This window comes from Mus caroli, chromosome 13 (genome assembly GCF_900094665.2).
Source record: "Mus caroli chromosome 13, CAROLI_EIJ_v1.1, whole genome shotgun sequence".
In the NCBI taxonomy this organism is placed as follows: Eukaryota; Metazoa; Chordata; class Mammalia; order Rodentia; family Muridae; genus Mus; species Mus caroli.
This window is the reverse complement of record NC_034582.1, coordinates 100212674-100232519: the sequence shown is the minus strand read 5'-3', so window position 1 is coordinate 100232519 and position 19846 is coordinate 100212674. Positions and strand designations below refer to the sequence as shown.

The following is a 19846-nucleotide window of genomic DNA, read 5'->3' as shown; positions in this document are numbered from 1 at the left end:
TATATTTTTTCTTTATTAATTCATAATCTCAAACAGAACACCCTACATATACTCATGAACTGTTGTATTTCATTCCTGTAATGAATTTAATATGAAACCAAGGATTGAGGAAATTTCTGTTCTCATTATAATGGAATGTAACTTTTGAAAAAGCCTAAATGTATTTAAAATTCAGTTGTGTGACTAAATAGCATATGTAATATTCTGTAAGAATTTGATGTTTTCAATCCATGTATTAAGACTGAAGAAAGACAATGATGCAGTTTGTCGCCTATGATGGAAATAAATCTGTTTTAGGAGACCCAGGGTAAATGAGTGGAAAGTTTGCCATGGAGAATTAAACCACAAATTTGAGATCCTAGCCTTTGTTTCAGTGAATTGCTAGAAGAAATATTTTCACTAGTCTGTTGTTTTTAACCGAGATAAGAACTATTTAAATGTTTGTTTAGTTTAATTCAACAAAATTTTTGAGTGATTCTGGTAATATACTTCACAGCATAAATTTTATGTGTTTTAGCAAATAGTATTTTAAATCTACATGAACTCAATCCTATCCTATCTCATATATGAGAAATATTAGAGAGCTGGTGAGAGTCCATCCTTTGAGTATATGGGCGAGTTGGGATGCAGAACCCACTGCTGTCTCAGTCTGATGTTCTCTGCTCTCACTCATCCATAGACAGCCCTCACTAGGCACTGGGCAGAGTTGACTAGAAAGCTCAGAGTCTCTTTTAAGGGGAAAAGGACTTAAATACTTTCATAATATGAACATTGTGCTAGAAATACAACCAATATACTATAGAACAGAAAAGCTATCAACTACATTAACAAAACAGCAGAAACATAAAATGACCTGTAGTTCTGTGTCAACATTGGATCTGGTTAAATTCAAATATATTTTAGTAAGATTTTAAGTGACAGAATTGTAATTAAGCCATAGATAGTTCTGAGCTTTTAAAAAGGCCTCAGAATATTAAACATTAAAATTATAGTTCTTACTGAACAGTTAAAATAACAAAGCTTTAGTTCCCGTATAATCAAATCAAGAGCTATCCCATTCACCCTTTGTAACTTTGTAAGCAAATACTTTTTAAACTTGAGAGATTTTAAGTATTATGGAAACAATCTACTATCCTTTATCTTTAGCTTCCTATTGTCTTAACTTTACATTTTGTTTCTCAATTTTGCACTTTTCTTTTTTAAATTTTGAATGTTTAAAATGTTTATTGTTTTTAATTTTGTTTGAATGTGTGTCTGTGTATGGATGTGTCCACATAAGTGTGGTGACCGCAGAGGCTGGAGGCGTCAGATCTCCCTAGAGTTGGAGTGCCAGGTAGTTGCCAGCTGCCTGATTGTGTGTGCTGGGAATCGAACTCATGGCCTCTGAAAGAGCAGTATGGCCTGTGTGCTTGCCCACAGAAGCACTCTCCAGCCCTGTATTTTATTGTTTGAGTTTTAACTCTTTGTGTGTTTCTTTTGTAGTTTATTTTGGAGGGACAGACAGCCACAAGTTAGGTTCAATCTGATGTCTGCCCCCTTTAAAATCTCTTAGTGTATAAGCACCTTGTCTGCTTGGATGTTACATCCCCTCACTGCATTTTATCAACAATACCAATGCTGGAACTGTCCTTGGCCCTGCTTTACATAGGAACAGGAAATATGGTCATGACCTTATCTGTCCCGTTGACAGGTCATTTGTTTTTACCAGAAGTTGTAGTAGAAATGTAAAAGGAATAAGTTTGGATTCCCATCTTCAGAACTGGAAACGGTGTTGAGCTTAGTAGTTCTTGAAGCACCGTGTAGATGTTGCTGTTTTGATCATTTTAAATATTCTTTGAGTTCATAGACTATCTCAAGTGTAGGGAACTCACATATAAAGGGATTTCACCTAGCAGCTGCTTGCCTGTTCATTAGAAATGACCTAACTGCTAACTAGGACAAAATGTAGCAGTCTTAAAGTAGGAGACAATAAGAATGTGCAGTGGATTTTATATGTCCAGATTTTTATGGTGACTATTTGTCATTAAATACTTATTTTCTTAAAGTGGAAGTAGAAACCTATGTATAAATAAGCCTCATAAAGAGATCAGTGTTCTTGATCTTTACCAGAGAGAGAAGGAGAGAAGGTTGTCTACCAGAAGGCAGCTCACTGCGGATGCTACTCGGACCTACAAGCCTTTCTTTCTTTCCTATCAGTGTTTACCCTTGTGTGGGCCGCATGAGTGAGTGCCTTTGCCCGCTGAGTCAGCACAGAGTCAGCTCTCTCCCCCATCGGGGATGGACACTTGGGTCGCCTTCAGTCTCATTGGTGCTCACAGCTGGCATAGGAAGTGATTGACTTCTTCTTCCCTCTGAGGCTGAGGGCTGGGGTTGCAGCCAGTCTGCTCCTCTGAGAGGAGGCCTAGCAAATTAGATCGGCAGCTTATAGAACACAGGACAGTAATCATCAATTTGAAAGAAACTATCATCTAAATACAAATATGTGTAATTTTTCAGTATGTCAGGAAGATGGTCTTGATTTATTCAGTGATATTACTCAAAATCCCATTGGCTTCATACAGGCTTTGCATACTTGTCTTTGTCTCTCATGATCAATTGGAGTCAGATTTGGTTTTTCTTAAATTTCTCTCCAAACCAGAGTGTGTCCCAAGTTCTATGACTTTGAGTTTGTGTACTTGAACTTTAACCATGTCTTAGGCTTTAGTTGTCAACACCACTTACTCATGCTCAAATGGACTTTCAGATAGTGTGAGATACCTCCTTTCTTCCAGATGGACCAGCTTTTAGGAAATGTGATTGAAATGTGGGTTGATCGAATGGACAACATCACACAGCCCGAAAGAAAGAAACTCTCAGCTTTGGCTTTGCTTTCTCTTCTGCCTTCTGATAATAGGTAAGAGGATGAAATCTTGATTTCTTTCTTTTTTCCTTTTCTATATTTTTATGTGGATGTTTTTCCTGCATATGTGTGTAATCACCGTGTGTGTGCAATGTCCCGGGAAGCCCAAGACAAAGAGGGCATTGGCACCCCTGGAACTGGGTTACAGACGGCTGGAAGCCGCCATGTGTGTGCTGGGAGCCCAGGCCTCTGGAAGAGCAGCCAGGACTCTTGAGCCCTGAGCCAGCTTTCTAGCCCAAAGCTGGTTTCTTTTAAGGTGTAACATAGCTTGGCATTGTGTCGTACAGCTATAATCCCAACACTCTGGAGGCTAAGGCAGCCTGGGCCAGAGCAAGAATACCCTAAAGGAATTAAAAAAAAAGAGCAAATAATAAAATGATTAATTGGATGTCTGTGGGTGGCCTGCTCTGTAGCATGCTTCCCAAGCCCCTAGTCTCAGTGGTGAGTACCATGGGGTGCCTAGGACCCAGCCCACCTGTAGCGAACACCTTGTTCCATCGCTCTTGCTGCAGCCACTCTGCAAGGATCCCCACCCCCACACAACTTTAGTTTGAATTTTAAAGACATAAAAGCAACTATATAGACTTGATACTGTGTGAGAAAGATGACTTCAGTATATTAGATCTTTATATTTTAGGGAATTTTCAGAGAACCATTACCTAATGCTAAATTAATGGCATGGGTCCACTAATTTTTTTTGCGGTTGTTGAGTGTAACTCCCAGTATCCTTTCTGCTTTCACAGTTTCATAGCTAAAACACTGCACACATTCTGAACCTTCAGTTTGAATTCCTCTGGTTTTTTAAAGGCATACATTATTTATGCATAGAGGGTAATATTTCATTGAGCTGATCTTTTTAATGAAAATAATGTGTAGGCTTATGTACATAAGCCTTCTTTTAGTGTTTTCAAAGGAATTTTTCTTAAAACCCATAGGTTAAACCAAAACTATAACAAGTGATAGTAATCCTTTGGTGTCTACTCTAAATTGGCAATCCATTTTCCAACTTATTTTAGTTATGTATGCTTTTAAAAGTTTCACATAGACATATGGCATATGAGTTTTGAATTTTGTTTTAGCTTCAAGTATGTCCCACTGGGGAGAGGCTAATGTCAGCTCATTAATTTAAACAGGGATTGGTAAAGCAGCAAAGTGTGCACCTTGCTTTCCTGGGGACAAGGCTTTGTGGTGAAATTTCTGGGTATCAGCTATACTGTGTCTGCTCTGATTGGTCATACTTTCATCTATAATTCTCATCGGAAAATAGTGTATGTAGTGTTAGTATTTGGGAATTTATGCATATACGTTTATAAACTCTTGAAGGTTTGTTTGTTTTTTGTTCAGAAAACAGTGTCTGGCTTGATTGAACGTGACTGTGGGCCAGGCTGGCACTGAGCAGAGGCGATCCCACACTTCTGCTTTTCCACTGCCGGAAGCCAAGTGTGCACCACCACATGTGCACTTTTTTGGTGATTTAAAAAAAAATATATATTAGACTTGCAGTATTGCAAGGTAGAAACTATGGGGTAGGTTCCAACGAGTTACATTTTTCTTTATAGTTATGAAAAAGGCACCAAGGATAGGTGCTTTATAAAGAGAAACAGGGTCCAACTCACAGTGTAAGAGGCTAAAAGTTCAAAATCTTGTAGACCCTCCTTTGTTTCCTGCCTCATGAGTTTTGATTAGATTAACCTGATTGTTCCTAAATGGATATTCATCATAGTAGACTTAACTGTTCATCTTTTAAAAATTTGTGTTTATTTGCTTTTTAAATTATACAAAAGCTATAAGGCCATTTTCATGTAAGTACATAATGTACTTGAAGATATTCCCCCATTTTCATCTTTTGAAATAAAATAAATCTTTTGTAGTATTTTATCCATACATCCTAAGTCTAAGAGGCAGTGTTCACCTGTCATTTCTTTGTTTTTGGTTTTTGTTTTATTTTTTTCTTCCTGTCCCTTTTGGGGCTGGAACCCTGTGCCTTGCACATGCTAGGTAAGTGTTCTAACCCTGAGCCACACTCCTAGCTCCTGATTTTATAGCATCTCACTCATGGGAACTAAGCGGCGTCCCGAAAGAACTACCTTAATCCCGTCCGAGGGCAGCATCTCTTATGACCTCATCACCTGCCTCTTGGTGCCACTTCTGAGATGCCGCCTGCCTCTCAACATTCTCTGGGCAGACTAGTTCCACGTTTGGTGATGGAAGCATGTTTATTTATATACTTTTATATATATGAGTACTTTGCATATACATCTGCACACCAGATCCCATCACAGATGCTGTGAGCCACCATGTGGCTGCTGGGAATTGAACTCAGGACCTCTGGAAAAGCAGCCAGTTTTCTTAGCCACTCAGCCATCTCTCCAGACAGGTAGAAGCATGTTTTAAGTGATTCTGCTGCGCTGTCCCTCCCCTGGAGAAGCTTACTTGATATGAAAGTTTTTGGCTTATATTTGATTGGTTGTTGTTTATTGATCGAATATTTTGAATGCCATGAAAATCATACATAAGGATATATACTTTGGTGTTTACAAATCCTGATGTTAATGTTCAGATCTTGTATCACTTCTTCTCCAGAAATGAGTTATTTAACGTCTTCATACTGTCTCTTCAACTATGAAATTAGGCCAGTAGTGCATCTTTTAAAGCATTGATGCTGATGTTGAAACCATTCATCTAAGAATTTGGTGCATCCTTCCCATATGTTAATTGTGTTAAGCAATTCATACTGAGCTAGTGAGAATTTCTTGTTTTTGTTAATGCTACAGTACCTACTATATTTATGTATTTATTACAGTTTATATTGCTGTCTTTATTGTTCAGAATGGAAAATACATATGTTTAATGTTCATTTGTGAATATGGTTATTCTATTGTACCAAAAGAAACTTGTTCTTAAATTAGGGAGTGCCTGGTATTATTTCCGCATCTCTAAACTCTTGCTGATACATGCAGTGTCATTTTCACAGGAACATTTAATTACTCTTTGTGCCTGCATAGACAGATAGTAATGTTGGCCTTAGCATTTATGAAAGCATTGTATACTCTGTTAGATTTTAATAAATTAAATTTATTTACTTTGTGTGTCAGTATTTGTACCATGGGAGGTGTGCAGATAAGAGAAGACAGCTTGGGAACCAGTCCTCTTCTTCTACAAAACATGTCCTGTCAGGTGAACGTCAGCCTTGGTAGTAGATGCCTTTACCTGCTATGCCATCATCTTCCTGCCCCTAATCTGTTGGCGTCTCTGTTCTAGCTGAGTTCAAATCCGTCTGTACAGACACAGAGAGTTGTTTTCTTTCTGTGGGCGTTTTCTCTAAAGGCTTCACTTAGTGGTTATATTTTTATTCTTAGAAGGGGTATGTTGCTATTTGGAAAAATTAAACATTAAGAACAAATTTCTTTTGGTAGAATGCAATAGTTTTATGTAATTTCATAAAGGTTATTTATAGTTACTGAAAGAGAATTTTGTAGACTTCCCAAGTGACACCCTTCCCCCTGAAATTAGTAGTTAAGGCAATATATAGAAACAGGTAAAGTAGACAGGCTACGGAAGACAAGGACGTCCTCATGTTGTTCTGATTTTATCTCGTGTGTCTTCCCTTGATTTTGAATTTAATAGACTTGTCCTTTAACTCTTTCCTATTTGACTTGTATGGTTTAATTGAAAATTGTGTGCGTAGTATTCTCTCCCACTTTGTTACTGATAATACTAAAAATAAATTGATAAAAGTCAGAAATCAATGGCTAAACTATGTATAAGTATTCAGCTATAAGACTTTATTTACTTGTATGTGGGGGCATGTGTGAGATAAATATATATGTATGTATGTGTGTGTGTGTATGTATGTATGTATGTGTGTGTGTGGCACATATATTGAAGACACAGGACAACTTGAGAGTTGGTTGTCTCCTTTCACCTTGTGGAGACAGGGTCTCTCTTTTTTTCTGCCACGCTGTATACTCCAAGCTGCCTGGCTTGAAAGCTTGTAGACAGCTCTCTTGCTCTCATCTCTGACTCAGTATAGAATGATGAGATGCATGAGGTGCGAGCCACTGGATCTGGCTTCCTTATATGGTGCTGGGATCCAACTCAGGTCACCAGGCTTGTATGCCAAGAGCTTTACCTTCTGAGTGGGCTGCCTGGCTCCTAAATCTTTATTTAAATAAAAAATTACATTATATTCAGATTACTTTTCATGCCAAAGTATTCAAACTAATTCAGACATTCATATAGAGTAAAAAGTAATTCAGGAACATCTTTTACTCTTCCGCAACTCATTCCCTCCCTCCCTCCCCCCCTCCCCGCCTCTTTGTATGTTCCTGTTTCATATGTAAACACATTTGTGTGTGTGTGTGTGTGTGTGTGTGTACATTTGCACATGTGTTTGAAAACCAGAGTTCATCTTTTTTTTTTTTTTTTTTCAAGATGAGTCTCTCGCTGATTTAGGTAGGATGCTGTCCAGCAGACCTCGGGATCCCCTCCTGTCTCTGCCTTCCCAATGCTGGGGTTGTGAGTATATGGAACCACATCAGCTTTTTTGACGTGGGTGCTGGTGGTCTGAGCTCAAGTGTTCATGCTTGCATAGTAAGCATCTTACCTACCCAGTCATCTCCCCAGTCTCTTCTCCCTAACTTTTATACAAGGATAAACTCGTGTTTATAATTTGGTAAGGAACTTTATGTTACTTTCCAACCCAGGGCATGGGCCTTAATTTCCTCAACTAATTGATAGTAATCAGTATTTTCTAAACAAAAAATATTTTTAAAAATTCAAAATATCAGGATATTGTGTTAATATTTTGTTCATCCTAAATTATTTACTAACTTTATGTACTTTTTAAAATCAATAAGTCTTCTGTAAGTATTTGAAAATAAATAGGACAATGCGCTTAAAAATTCTTGGTGTGGTAGTACATGCCTTTAATTACAGACTCAGGAGGCAGACTCAGGCAGGTCTCTTAGGAGTTCAAGGCAAACCTGGCTTTTATATATAGAGGGTTCCAGGCTGGCCATGATTACATAATGAGACTCTGTCACAAATAGTTTTATAAAGATCACTTTATTTTATATACTCCTATTTCAGTGTGCTTTTGATTTAGTGATTGTGCTATTGAGCAGGGGAATGTCTGGCAGTAATGTACTTGACTTCTGATCCTCAACACCTACCTTCCTTCAAAATCCAGCTGTGGTCCTGTCTCCGGGGAGTAGCAGCTGTCTGAGGAACTGTCCGTGAGCTCGGATTGAGTGTGAGAACCTAGCTTAACAAGCAAGTTAGAGGGTAACAGAGGGGACACTGGTGTCAATTCTGACCTTCATACACGCATGCAGGCATGCATGCACACACAAACACAGAGACAACATGTGTTGTTGATAACTAGAGACTTCTTACTTAGATTTTTGAATACCTCAAGTTTTCAGACATTTGACTTTAAAATCCTCTTTCAAGTTATAGGAACTACTTAGGTGTATATATTAGGAAAACAGTGCATTCTGAAAAAAATACTTTCCTGAACTTCCTTTCAACAATACTTTTGAAGCACAGATAAACTTGCTTCCTGTCTCTCAGTTTCCTGTATCCATGGCAACCCCTGTTTTACACATTGGCTGTAGAGGAACCAGTGTGAAGAGTGGCATTTCCTGCATAGCCATGGCTTTAAAATTCAAAAAACGGTGGAGTGCTGGCGGTCAGCAGTGCCCAGAGGAGCTGAGTTAAGGAACGGAGTTCTGCAGAGTTAAAACAAAGCCTTAAAGCCACGTGATGATACGAGTCCCTTATCGTTGGTAAGATTATTTAAGTACAGTCGTTTAGCCGAAAGAACCTGGTGGAAAAGTACAGCTTGCTTTTTCTGTAGTGTTCGTATTTTCCTAAGTTGTTATTTGATGTTAGGCTTCAATGTAGGTTATGGGGCATGTATCCAAAAATCGTTATCCTCACGTCATTTGTTATGTGTGTCAGAGTCGGTTCTAAAAGTTTATCTTAGCAAACATATTTTAGTTTGTTGAGTTTGAATTATCTTTGCTAAAGAATTGATTTCATAGCTGTGTTAGCAGTTCTGTTCCAAATGTTGACTGTAGCATATTGTCACCCATAATATGTGTTAACACACGGTTTGGCTTATCCTCCTTTAAATGGACTACTGAAGTTTCAGTATTTTGATACTTTTGTTCTAAGACCTTTCTGACAATGTAAAATTTTGTCTTTGGAGTCAGTTCTGCTGGGGGGAAAGGAGTTAGGTTGGGTTACACGTGGATTTTTATTCTCTCTTCCTTGCCTGTATTTATTTCTGGTTGCTACCTGCTCTTTGTTTGTTTGTTTGTTTTTAATATCATTATTGTTTAAAGGAATACTGGGATATTTGTATTCTTACCAACTCTAAATGAAGGACAGACTAACCCAGTCCTTTCACATTCCTTAGAATTTTCCTAAAGGTCCAGTTTTTCTGAATTTGGGAATAATGTTTCATGTTAGTGAAACTGGATTATTTAATTCTTTTCCAGAATTCTATTTGGGTAACTATCACGTATGAATATCTTAAAGGCTTTGTTCAGTTAAGCCATTTGTATTTTCTATCTTTAAACAGTTGTATAAATTGCTTAGTGCCTAAGGGGTGATGAGATGTTCGTAGTTTATATTTGTGGTCTAACTGGGTGTCTTTTGTTCTGAGGAGATTGATTGGTGGTCTGTAAAAGTCTACCCTTACCGAGAACTCACCACTGTCCTAGACATAGTTGGTATACTTGTTCCCAGATTCTTTTTAGTTGAACAATAAAAATTTAAGGACATAGATCTCAGACTTTCAATGTCTTATCCCTCTTCATTTTTTTGTATCTAGAAAGTAATATCTTAACAAAAGTACCATTAAATGTTGCTACAAATCTTGAGACTGTCTTTAAGTTACCTTTTTGAATCATGACAGCCTTTTGCATTTATCAGTGAGCTATTGATGTTGAGTTATTAATGTAAAGTATTACCCCCTAAAGCATGTAAAGATCATAAATGTCACTAGGGTTGGGTTCGGTAAAATTAACAATCTGAAACATTTGACTTTAACTGATAGTTATTTTAGAAAATGTAAACCTGATACATTTAGCTTGATAAGCAATTTATTGTAAATTAGAAACAAGAATCTTAACATAGATAATAATACATTTGAACCTCTGGGAGCATCTTTGAAGATCCTTAATCTGTCATTTAATAATCTTACAGAATTACATCCAAGGGTCCCTAAGCCATTGTCTTCACTGACTCCTCTTCAGGCAAATTCCAATTTTGTGAATACAAACTTTTGGGTCTTCAAGAGTGGCTAGCCTCGTCAGCCCTTGCTGTAAACGTCTGTTATCAGAATCCCATATCTATGTGTGGCAGAGCATTATGTTATGTTAAATGGACTAACATTACAAATTGCCTTTACCTTGGACCAATATATCCAGAACTTGGGCTGTAAAATCTCTTGTATTCATCACACGACCACTGCACTAATGATGGCCTGGCATAAAGCAAGCACAAGTGGGAACCCTTTGGAAAGCACTGTGGCGGAGAGCAGTCGCGTCTGGGAACCGGCCCCAGCTTCCCCGGCCAGTAGATCTTTTCAAGAGAGTACACTTGGTAATGCACTGGAGACGACTGCAGTTGTGTCTGTGCAGAAACAGCTCACTTCTGTTACCTTGACCTCGGAAAAAAACACTGCTCTACCAATTGATGCCTCTTCTGTGTCAGGAAAAGCATCTCTCATTTGTACACAAGAAGTTGAGAAGTTGAATGAGGCCTTTGACTTTTTGCTAGCTTTTTTCATCTTAGCTTGTGTTTTAATCATTTTTTTGATCTACAAAGTTATTCAGTTTAAACAAAAACTAAAGGCTCTAGAAGACTCAGTGGAAAATAGACTCGAGTATTACAGCTTTTATCAGTCAGCAAGGTACAATGTAACTGCCTCGGTTTGTAACACCTCCCCGGATTCTCTGGAAAGTTCTGGCTTGCAACAGATTGGACTTGATAAACAAATTGTTCCTGAAAATGGGGCACAAGTCATTCTCTTTGAACATTCTGCTTTATGACTCAACTAAATATTGACTATAAAAAACTCCGTAGTGCCATGTGGCCATAAAATTTAATCCTTCTCATAGAATTATGTTAGGATTGTTAAAGTGTTTATAAGTAATTTGAATAAAGTGTATTCGTTCTGCATATATTTTCTTTGAAATTGTACCAAGATAAGTAGCCAACTTTCTGGGTACTGAACATCATATTAAATATGTCACAAATCATGTTTATTTCTAAAGTCTTATAAGGTTGTAATATCTATATTAAATTACACATAAGGAAAAATGGGAGAGAGTTTAACTAATTTTTCAGAATCCTCATGACTTATGGTGTGTTTTAACTCTGACTTGAGCTGAAGCTTTTAATTTTATGCTTTGATGCTGCCTAGGCACTAAGATTACAGTATTGAAAAACTAGATGTGGTTCCTAGTCTTGCTAGAACCCGAACCTAGAAGAGGACCCATGATTAGTATGCAGTATGCTAAGTGCTGTTCTCGGAAGCACTTTTGAATATGTGGTGATGAAGGGCAACTTTATGAAAACAATAAGAAGCATTAAAACTATCATTCTGTGCATAGACCTCTTGGTGCTCAAGAGGCAGAGGCAAGCAGATTGTGTGAGCTCCAGGCCTGCCAGGGTTATATAGTAAGGCCATGAACCAAAACCAAGACAGAGCAGCAGCAACAACAAATTCACTTTATCAGCAAACAGATTAACCCAGTAAAGAGAGCTGTCAGAAAGGTTACCATGTTAGAAAGATTAATGAACAAGAAAGAATACTACTTTTTGGGACTTAAAGTCCTGACAAGATTTGCAGCTGTATAGATAGATCAATGGTTAAAGGCTATTATAATTTCATGCTTTATTCTGAGGGCCACGGGGAGCCCTTGAGAAATTTATCCACTGGAGAGATACTATGGAATTCACCCTCTTTTAGAAAAAATTCACTCTTTATGGAAGGAACAACATTAACTAAGAAGCAGAACTATTAACTCTGGTGAGAGATGCCAGTGTAGTAGTGGGCAGGATGGATAGAAAGTTACTCTGCCAGTCTGATGACCTGTTTTGGTAATTGATTGAGGGGAGCTAAAAGATGTCCCGCTTTTGCTGTAGGCAATTCTGTACTCCATTCTGGAAGCCAAGGAATGATGTTGAAGCCGGTGAGCCAAGAGGCTCAGTTTTGAATGAGTAGGATTTCAGGTTCATGTATAGTTGACATCCCTGTATACATACCTGGCAAGCAGGAGTTCAGGATCAGGGTTTATCTGGTAAAGCTAATGCACACTTATCATCTAACACATTGAAAGTAAAAACAAAACAAAACCACTTGCTGCCAAAACAACTAAGCAAGAAAGATTAGGACTCGAGTGTTTAGACTCTTTAATATAGATATTTATTAGAGGAAATCAAGTAATGCAATGATTTTCTATATTAGTACACGTTTGAAGTTAGATGCAAATAATATTAAGCAATAGTTTAATAAACAAATAATAAATGTTTGTGAGTTTATCGTGACCTGAACCACAAGTAGATGATCAGTTATGTTTGTTCTTCCTCTTGATCCAATTTTTATACTTTATTAAAAAGTTAATACTATCCATATATTCCAAAACATTCTAAGGTATTTAATCAAATAATAATTTTAGCTTCTTTTCTAAAATAGGAATACTTGTAAGGTAATAGTATTATATAATGCCTTAAGACGATAGGAAAATTCTATACTGTATAATGCCTCAACCTCAGATTCACCCAGAAGTTTTCTTATCCCTGCTTCATTTCTACTACCCAAGTGTGTGATTGAGTGGGTGTGGAACACGACTGTTATTTTCAGGTTTGTTTTGTTTTAAAACATAGTCTTTTTATGTAGACCAGGTTGGCAAAGTGTTGAGATTAAAGGTGTATGCCAACATAGCTCTCTGGTTTTCCATTTTCACAAGTTTGCCCATACTGCTGGTTGGGAGACCATGTGTTGAGAATCACTGCATAAAGATATCTGAGGTGGAAATGAGAAAATGAGAAGGATCTGAGGTGTTAGTTTAAGATGTACTGGAAGTGGTAATAGGGCTAAGAGATGCTCACTGGGCAAAAGTACTTGCTCTGCAGGCTTAAGGACCCGGGTTTGAATCCTTGGAACTTGGAAAAGTGAAAGTGCCTGCAGTCTCAGAGTCAAGAAACCCTGTAAGCATCTAGGCTTACAATGGAAACTAACCAAAGAGATCCTGTCTCAGGCTGGGTGGATGGTGATGATGGATGATGGAGGTAGTCCTGTCCTCCACATGCAAGACCTGCATTCACTTACAAAAGAAGGCTCTAATAGTAACTTCTACACCCACACTAGGGTTTTCAGTGTTCTAGGCTTAGTTTCTGATTTCAGAGCTGGGGGCGGACGGTGATTATATTAAAAAACAAAACAAGCCAGGCAGTGGTGGCACATGCCTTTAATCCCAGCACTTGCGAGGCAGAGGCAGGAGGATTTCTGAGTTTGAGACCAGCCTGGTCTACAGAGTGAGAGTTCCAGGATAGCCAGGACTACACAGAGAAACCCTGTCTTGAAAAACCAAACCAAACCAAACCAAACCAAACCAAACCAAACCAAACCAAACCAAACCAAACCAAACCAAACCATTCTTTTTACATTACTTATGACTGAAATGAATATTTTTCCCCTTGAGGCATTCTTAATCAATGTGTCTTTTTGTCAACTCCTCAGAATTCGGTCTGTTCCAGTTGTTTGCATATAGTAGCCAAAGGTACATTTAATGGAAGAAAATGCAAGCAGTGCAGAAGTGTGTATAGTAAAAGGTAAAAGACCCTTCCTACTCCCCAACTGAAATTCTGTCTTAAAGACACCCAGGAGAAACATAACTGTTTGGAGTTTAGAAAAATCCTTATGACAGGGTCTCTACTTTGATCTTAAATGTCCCAAGCTTAAAGATTCCACTGCTATGATCCAGAAGCTTAAGCAACAGTTTAAAAAAACAAACAACTATTTTATATGTATTTTTGTACATAACATAATTGACTGAGATTCAACCAGAAAACTATAGTTCTATTACTAGCGATCTATAAATGGAGCTATAATTAATCACATTTGTTTTCATGAAGTATTATCCAGTTTGTGCCTTGTCAGCAAGTGCTCACGTTAAAAGTATTGGTAAAATCACTGTTTTTTTTGAGACGTGGCTTCACAGTGTAGCTCTGGCTGTCTTGGACCATGGTCTTGGACTCTGTAGACCGCGTTGGCCCGGAGCTCACAGAGATCTGACTGCCTCTGCCTCACAAGCACTGGGATTAGAGGTGTGCAGCTACTGCCAGCCAGGAAACTATACTTTTAATGGGAAGTCATTTTCAACAATGGGAGACCTTAAGTAAATGTTCTTGGTGGGGATGGGGTGGAGTGGGGTGGAGTGGGGTGGGGTGGGGTGGGGTGGGATCTCCTGTTGAGTTTCCAGTACATGGACAGACATAAACCTCAGTCTGCTCTTGGTTGTGTCTTTGGAATGCTTGCTTTGGCCAGATAATTTTCTATGGCAATCATTTTTTTCTAACCTTAATTTTATATGGGTATATTTCTTTGTATAAGTAATAACATAAATAAATGAATATTCTTTGATACACTTATGCTTTGCCTTTTAAAACTCCTCTTTCCTCAATGATTTCTTGCTTATGAAAGCCTCTTGACCTCTCTTGTAGCATGGCTCCACTTAGAGGTTTATTATTAGTTAAACAGAATGAACTTTGCAGGGGCGGGCAGGCAGACAGTAGAGTCCCTAACAGATAGAAAGCCCTGGAGGTGCAAGTCCATGACGGAGACCAGTGAGGGTAGACAAGGGAAGGAGAAGAGGACTGGCAAAAATACTGCTAGGAGCTTGGGTTTTTAACTGTAGATGAGAGCTATTATTGAAAGATACAAATGTTTGCTTTAAAGCAGGGGAAAGATACATTCAGATTTTTCAAAAGAACACTCTAAAATCAAGTGTGATGAAGCATATCTTTGATTCTGGGGTGGGGGTGGAGGGCACAAATGGATCAAAGGTTAAAGGTCGTCCCCTTGAAGGCCGACTTGGGTTATGACAAAATCCCTCTAGTGTGTGCTTAGAGGATGAATTGCAGAAGCAGGGAGGGGAAGTTTCCCTGTTTGTGAGGTCACTTGGGACAGGCTTGGCCCGTGACACAGCGTCTGTATGGGAATATCTGGAGATAAATGTGGCAGAATTTGATGGTGAGTCGGTTTGGGGAAGAGTAAATGAGAAGTGTTAGAAGTGAAAACCCAGGTTTCTGGCTTGATTCTGGTGTGCTAGAGCTTGTGTGTGTTTGTGGAAGGAAACTTAGAGAGCCTGGATTTACCTCTCCCTTTTGTTTCGGTGTTTACTTTTGCTTGGGGCAGGGCATTCATAGTTTGACATGCTTGAGTGCGATGCGCTTGTGAGGTTACCAGGAGCAGGTGGGGGAGAGGCTGTGGTTCAGATAAGATTCCCATGCCCTGAGAAAGCTCCTGAGAAAGTGTGCAGGGATTGGGATTTTGTCACGGAGCCCACCTAGATGGCTTTTTCGGCTAGATTATACATGTAGCAAAGTAGACTTCTCTCGATATCAAAATTCCTTTGTATTTAAAAAAAATTCATAAATAGATTTATGAATCACTCATCCTCCATGTTCTGGTGCATACCCAGTATAAAGTAGTCAGTTGCCTATTTCTTATCTATATATCATCTATTCATGATAGCGATTATATTTATTTGTTTAAGTGTTTCTGTAAACATTTGTGTGTGCGTGCACACATGTGCCACAGTACCTATGTGACCATTGGAGGACAGCTTTCTCCCCTTCTGCCATGATAGTCTCCGGGGTTGACCTGGTTGTCAGGCTTGGCATTGTTAACCTGCCGAGCCACCTTGCCAGCCCCATGACTATAATTTTAAGAGGAAATAAATAATAAGAAAACTCCAGAAAGAAAATAAAGGAAAGTCTGCAGCATTTGGGATCATGAATTAGCTTGATTACTTATTGAGTGTTCACACATATAACATTATCCGATGGGGTATAAAAATAACCATAACACATGATTCTTATTTAAGTTGTATATCATCTTAAGCAGAGCAGTTCTCAAAAATCAAAGGACAAAAGAAGAACATAGCATGAAAGATGCCACACGGGTTCGTGTCCAGTGAGTGAAGAGCTTTTATTGAATCAGGCGAGCACTCTGTTATCTCTATGAGAAGTCCCAGAAGTCTTCATGGTGGAAGTGTGAAGCAAGGGAGCAATTCGAGAAATGGAGAACATGGAATATTGGTTTCTCTTGGGCTTCCAGGCATGGCTAGATAGATCTTAGGGATTGTTTTCAGGGACTATAGTCCTAGGCCTTCATAGTTGAGATGAATTCTCACTCCCAGTAAGTGAGGTTGAGGGGTGAAGAACTAGTTCTGGCATTAGTTTGGAGTGGGTGATCCAGGAGGACTGCCAGGGATGACACCCTGAGAAGGAAAAACCCTTCTCCTGGTTATAGTGGGGTGGTTTTCATCCAAAGGCACACAAGGGCAAATGCAGTTGCCTTTAAGCGAAGTCCTACCCTCTCTTCTCCCTCCCAGCCTTCTCATTTCATTCTGCGTTATAGATTTCTTTTGATCGTGTCTGTTTTAAATGTCTAGTCACATTTAACAACATACATCTAGAAACCGGCAGCATGGATCCGAAGGTTAGGATACTCACCAGTAAGCTGGCGATCTCAGTTTCATCTCTGAAATGCCACATGGTAGATGCAGAAAACTTGACTCCTGCCTGTGAGTTGTCAACTCTGACTTCTATCTGTACGCCCCGCAAATAAATAAACGGAAAAGTATTTTAAAAAGTTCAAAGCCCTAATTCTAGAAAATAGTATAAAAAGTTGATTCTTTATGCCCATATGTGCACAGGAGCAAAAAAAGGGGGGTGTGCTTCTGATCCTCTGGATGTACCGGTGGTGATAAGCTGTCTGAGGTGGGTGCTGGACACTAAAGTCCACTGTTCTGCAAGAGCAATCAATACATGCCTAACTGCTGAGCTGTCTCTTCAGCCCCATTAAAAACCTTTTTAAAAAGCTCCATTATAAAATGGTACAAGTTGGGCCACTAGGAGGAACATATTATACAGCAGTAGCCTTAGAAGAGTTTGTAATGTCTTCATGCTTATTTATTTAAAGATATATTCTGAAGCCTAGAGTGGGGGTACACACAGGTAATCCCAGCACTTGGGATCTGTGAGTTCAAGGCCAACCTGGTCTAGCCCCGTGTAGAAATGAAAGTATGATCCTGGAGGCACTAAAACTTCAGCTACTTTGAAAAATCTCTTAGTATAGTTTGATGGTACTATGTCATAGTAGATGGCTGCTTTTACCTTTTTGAAATAACAGTTAATATAAGCTGTGGTGTATGTATAGCAAAAGTATACAGTTTTGACAAATTTACACCTTTGTATGACCATTGCCATGCTCGTGATAGAAAGTAGTATGTTGAGATAGCCTTGCCTTTTGAACATTTTGTAGACACGGTCCTAGAATCATAGTCCTTTGAATCTGGCTTGTTGCTCTGACCATGATGCCTTGGGGAGCCAATCATGTCGCCTGGGAAGTTCTGTATTCTGTTGAAGAAATTCCATGGGCCTGAGTGTGTGTTCAGATTTATTCCTTGACGAGTTGATGGTCATTTATGGGTTGTTGCAGGTTGGGACTGTTAAAGCTGTCACAAATATTTGTACAGATCTTAGAACACTCATTTGGATTTTAGGTAAATGCCTGTAAGTAGGATTGCTTAACTTTATTAAAATGTGCCATATTCATATTTCCCAATGTGAATATAGCATTTTAAGTTCTTGCTAACAATATGCAAGACTTTACCATCGTGCAGTATTGGCGGTCATCTTTTCCATGTTGGTGGGGTGTGGAGGGGAGGTGCATCTGCATACACATGTATACACATGTAATCTACAGACAACCCTGGGTCTTGTTCTTAGGAGCCATCGCCTTGTAATTTCTTGTGGGGTGTGTAGGCAGCTTGTCCCTGCCTTCTAACAGGCATGTGCTGCCATGTTGTGTTTTCATGGCTCCTGAGGATCACGTGGCTTTTTAATTCTTGCCTAGCAAGCACTTTATCAGCTTAGCCTTCTCCAGACCTGTACTATTGCCAATCTTCCTAATTTTACTTTTAAATAAAATTTGGGATTTCAGCTTGCATTTCTGTAATGCCTAATTATATGCAACATCTTTTCAAGTACTCCCATGAAATCTGAATATTTTTCTTGGTGAACTGCCTCTTCATGTTTATCCCCTCCAAACCTTCTCCATTTCACAATGAAGTTGTTTGCCTGCTGGTTCTGACAGATTGTTCTGAATTCTTTATATGCCGGCTCCTAGTTTTTGCCAAATGTTTTAACAATATTATTTTCACACTACAACAAGTTTTTTCTTTCCCTTGACAATGTCTTCAGAAAGGCAGAGATTTTTGTCAGCACTTTGTGTCCCTATTGTTGTAAAATTAACACAAGACTATTAGAAAAAAATGGTAAAAATCCGCATGTGTCTGGTGTGTGTGTGTGTGTGTGTGTGTGTGTGTGTGTGTGTGAGGGAGGGGGGAGATGTGAAAGTATAGAATGTATCTCTCTCTCCATCGCTCTCTGCACTATTCCTGTGTGACAAGAGACCCTCCTGTCCCCACCTTCAAAGCCAGGGTAACAAACCCATAGACAACTGCACTGCCATTTTATGTAGGTGCTGGGGATTCATGGTCAGGCCCTCACGCTCCCTAGCCCCTCGCGCACTCCTAACCACTGACTCCTCTCTCTCTCCTCAGCCTCAGTTATCCTCCCTGGTGCACAGCCTGTATTTAAAGACCGACACTATGGCAAAAGAAGAGTTGGTGACATTACGTGCAGTTGTAACGATATTTTCCTTAACTATATCTTGATGGCTTTGATTCTGTTTCAGTGCCACATTTACGTGTTCAAGATAGTGTGTGGATTTCTTAGAGATGGTGTTAAAATACTCCTGATAATCTGTATTGTTTTTCTTTTATTCTAGTGTTATCCAAGATAAATTTTGTGGAATTATAAATATCTCAGTGGAGGCTCTTCATGATGTCATGACAGAAGACCCTGAGACAAGAACTTACAAAGAGTAGGTGGATCATTTAATTAATCATACTTAGAATTATGGAATTAAATAATACAGCATGATTATTTTTAGTTCAAAATATGAAGAGTGTAATTTTGTCTTTTATACAGTTTAATTTGTTTTGTTTTGTTTTTGTTTTTGTTTTTGTTTTATTTTAGACAAGGTCTCAAGTATCCAAAACCAATCACGAACATACATAGTCAAAAATGACCTTGAACTTCTGGTCTTTCCATCCTTCACCTCCCAAGTGCTCTAAGAAAGTTATTTTTTTGTAGTAGTATAGCCACTGGGAAGTTGCCTATGATCCATTGCCTGTGGTATACATAATAAATTAAAATAAAAAATATCTAAAAGACGGGGGAAAGAGGAGCGGAAGAAGGATCTAGAGGGACTGGGAAGGGGTTGGAGAGGGGAATAGGCATAAGTATGATCAAAATGTGTTAGATACATGTGTAAAATTGCTAGAGAATAAACTTAAAATATTATAAATAAGTAAATAATTTCCAAAAACAGTCTAGCATAAATTTCTTTTTAAGGATATTTTAAATAGCTTTCCCCTTTCAAGCTAATTATGAGAAAAATGGGAGGAGTTATTTTGTATTTGCGATTAAAAAGGTGCTTTTTGGATACCATAGTACCTTTCTTGTTTTTATTTTTTCCATTTTTTTATTAGGTATTTAGCTCATTTACATTTCCAATGCTATACCAAAAGTCCCCCATACCCCCCCCCCCACCTCCCCTACCCACCCACTCCC

The 19846-nt window shown here is 38.7% G+C and overlaps 2 protein-coding genes across 4 annotated transcripts in view; both read left to right on the top strand.

Moving 5' to 3' along the window:
* The window catches only part of Ipo11 (importin 11), a 132774-nt gene that overhangs the window by 84065 nt on the left and 28863 nt on the right, over positions 1 to 19846 (top strand). For all 3 annotated transcript variants that reach the window (XM_021180389.2, XM_029468283.1, XM_029468284.1), the window contains 2 exons: positions 2772 to 2893; positions 18999 to 19094. In XM_021180389.2, coding sequence (XP_021036048.1) covers positions 2772 to 2893; positions 18999 to 19094 — 218 coding nt within the window. The remainder of the gene's footprint in view (positions 1 to 2771; positions 2894 to 18998; positions 19095 to 19846) is intronic.
* Lrrc70 (leucine rich repeat containing 70) lies at positions 8455 to 12369 on the top strand. Its single transcript, XM_029468285.1, has 2 exons — positions 8455 to 8688; positions 10115 to 12369. The coding sequence occupies exon 2, from the start codon at positions 10285 to 10287 to the stop codon at positions 10960 to 10962; it is 678 nt and encodes a 225-aa protein (XP_029324145.1). The 5' UTR covers positions 8455 to 8688; positions 10115 to 10284; the 3' UTR covers positions 10963 to 12369.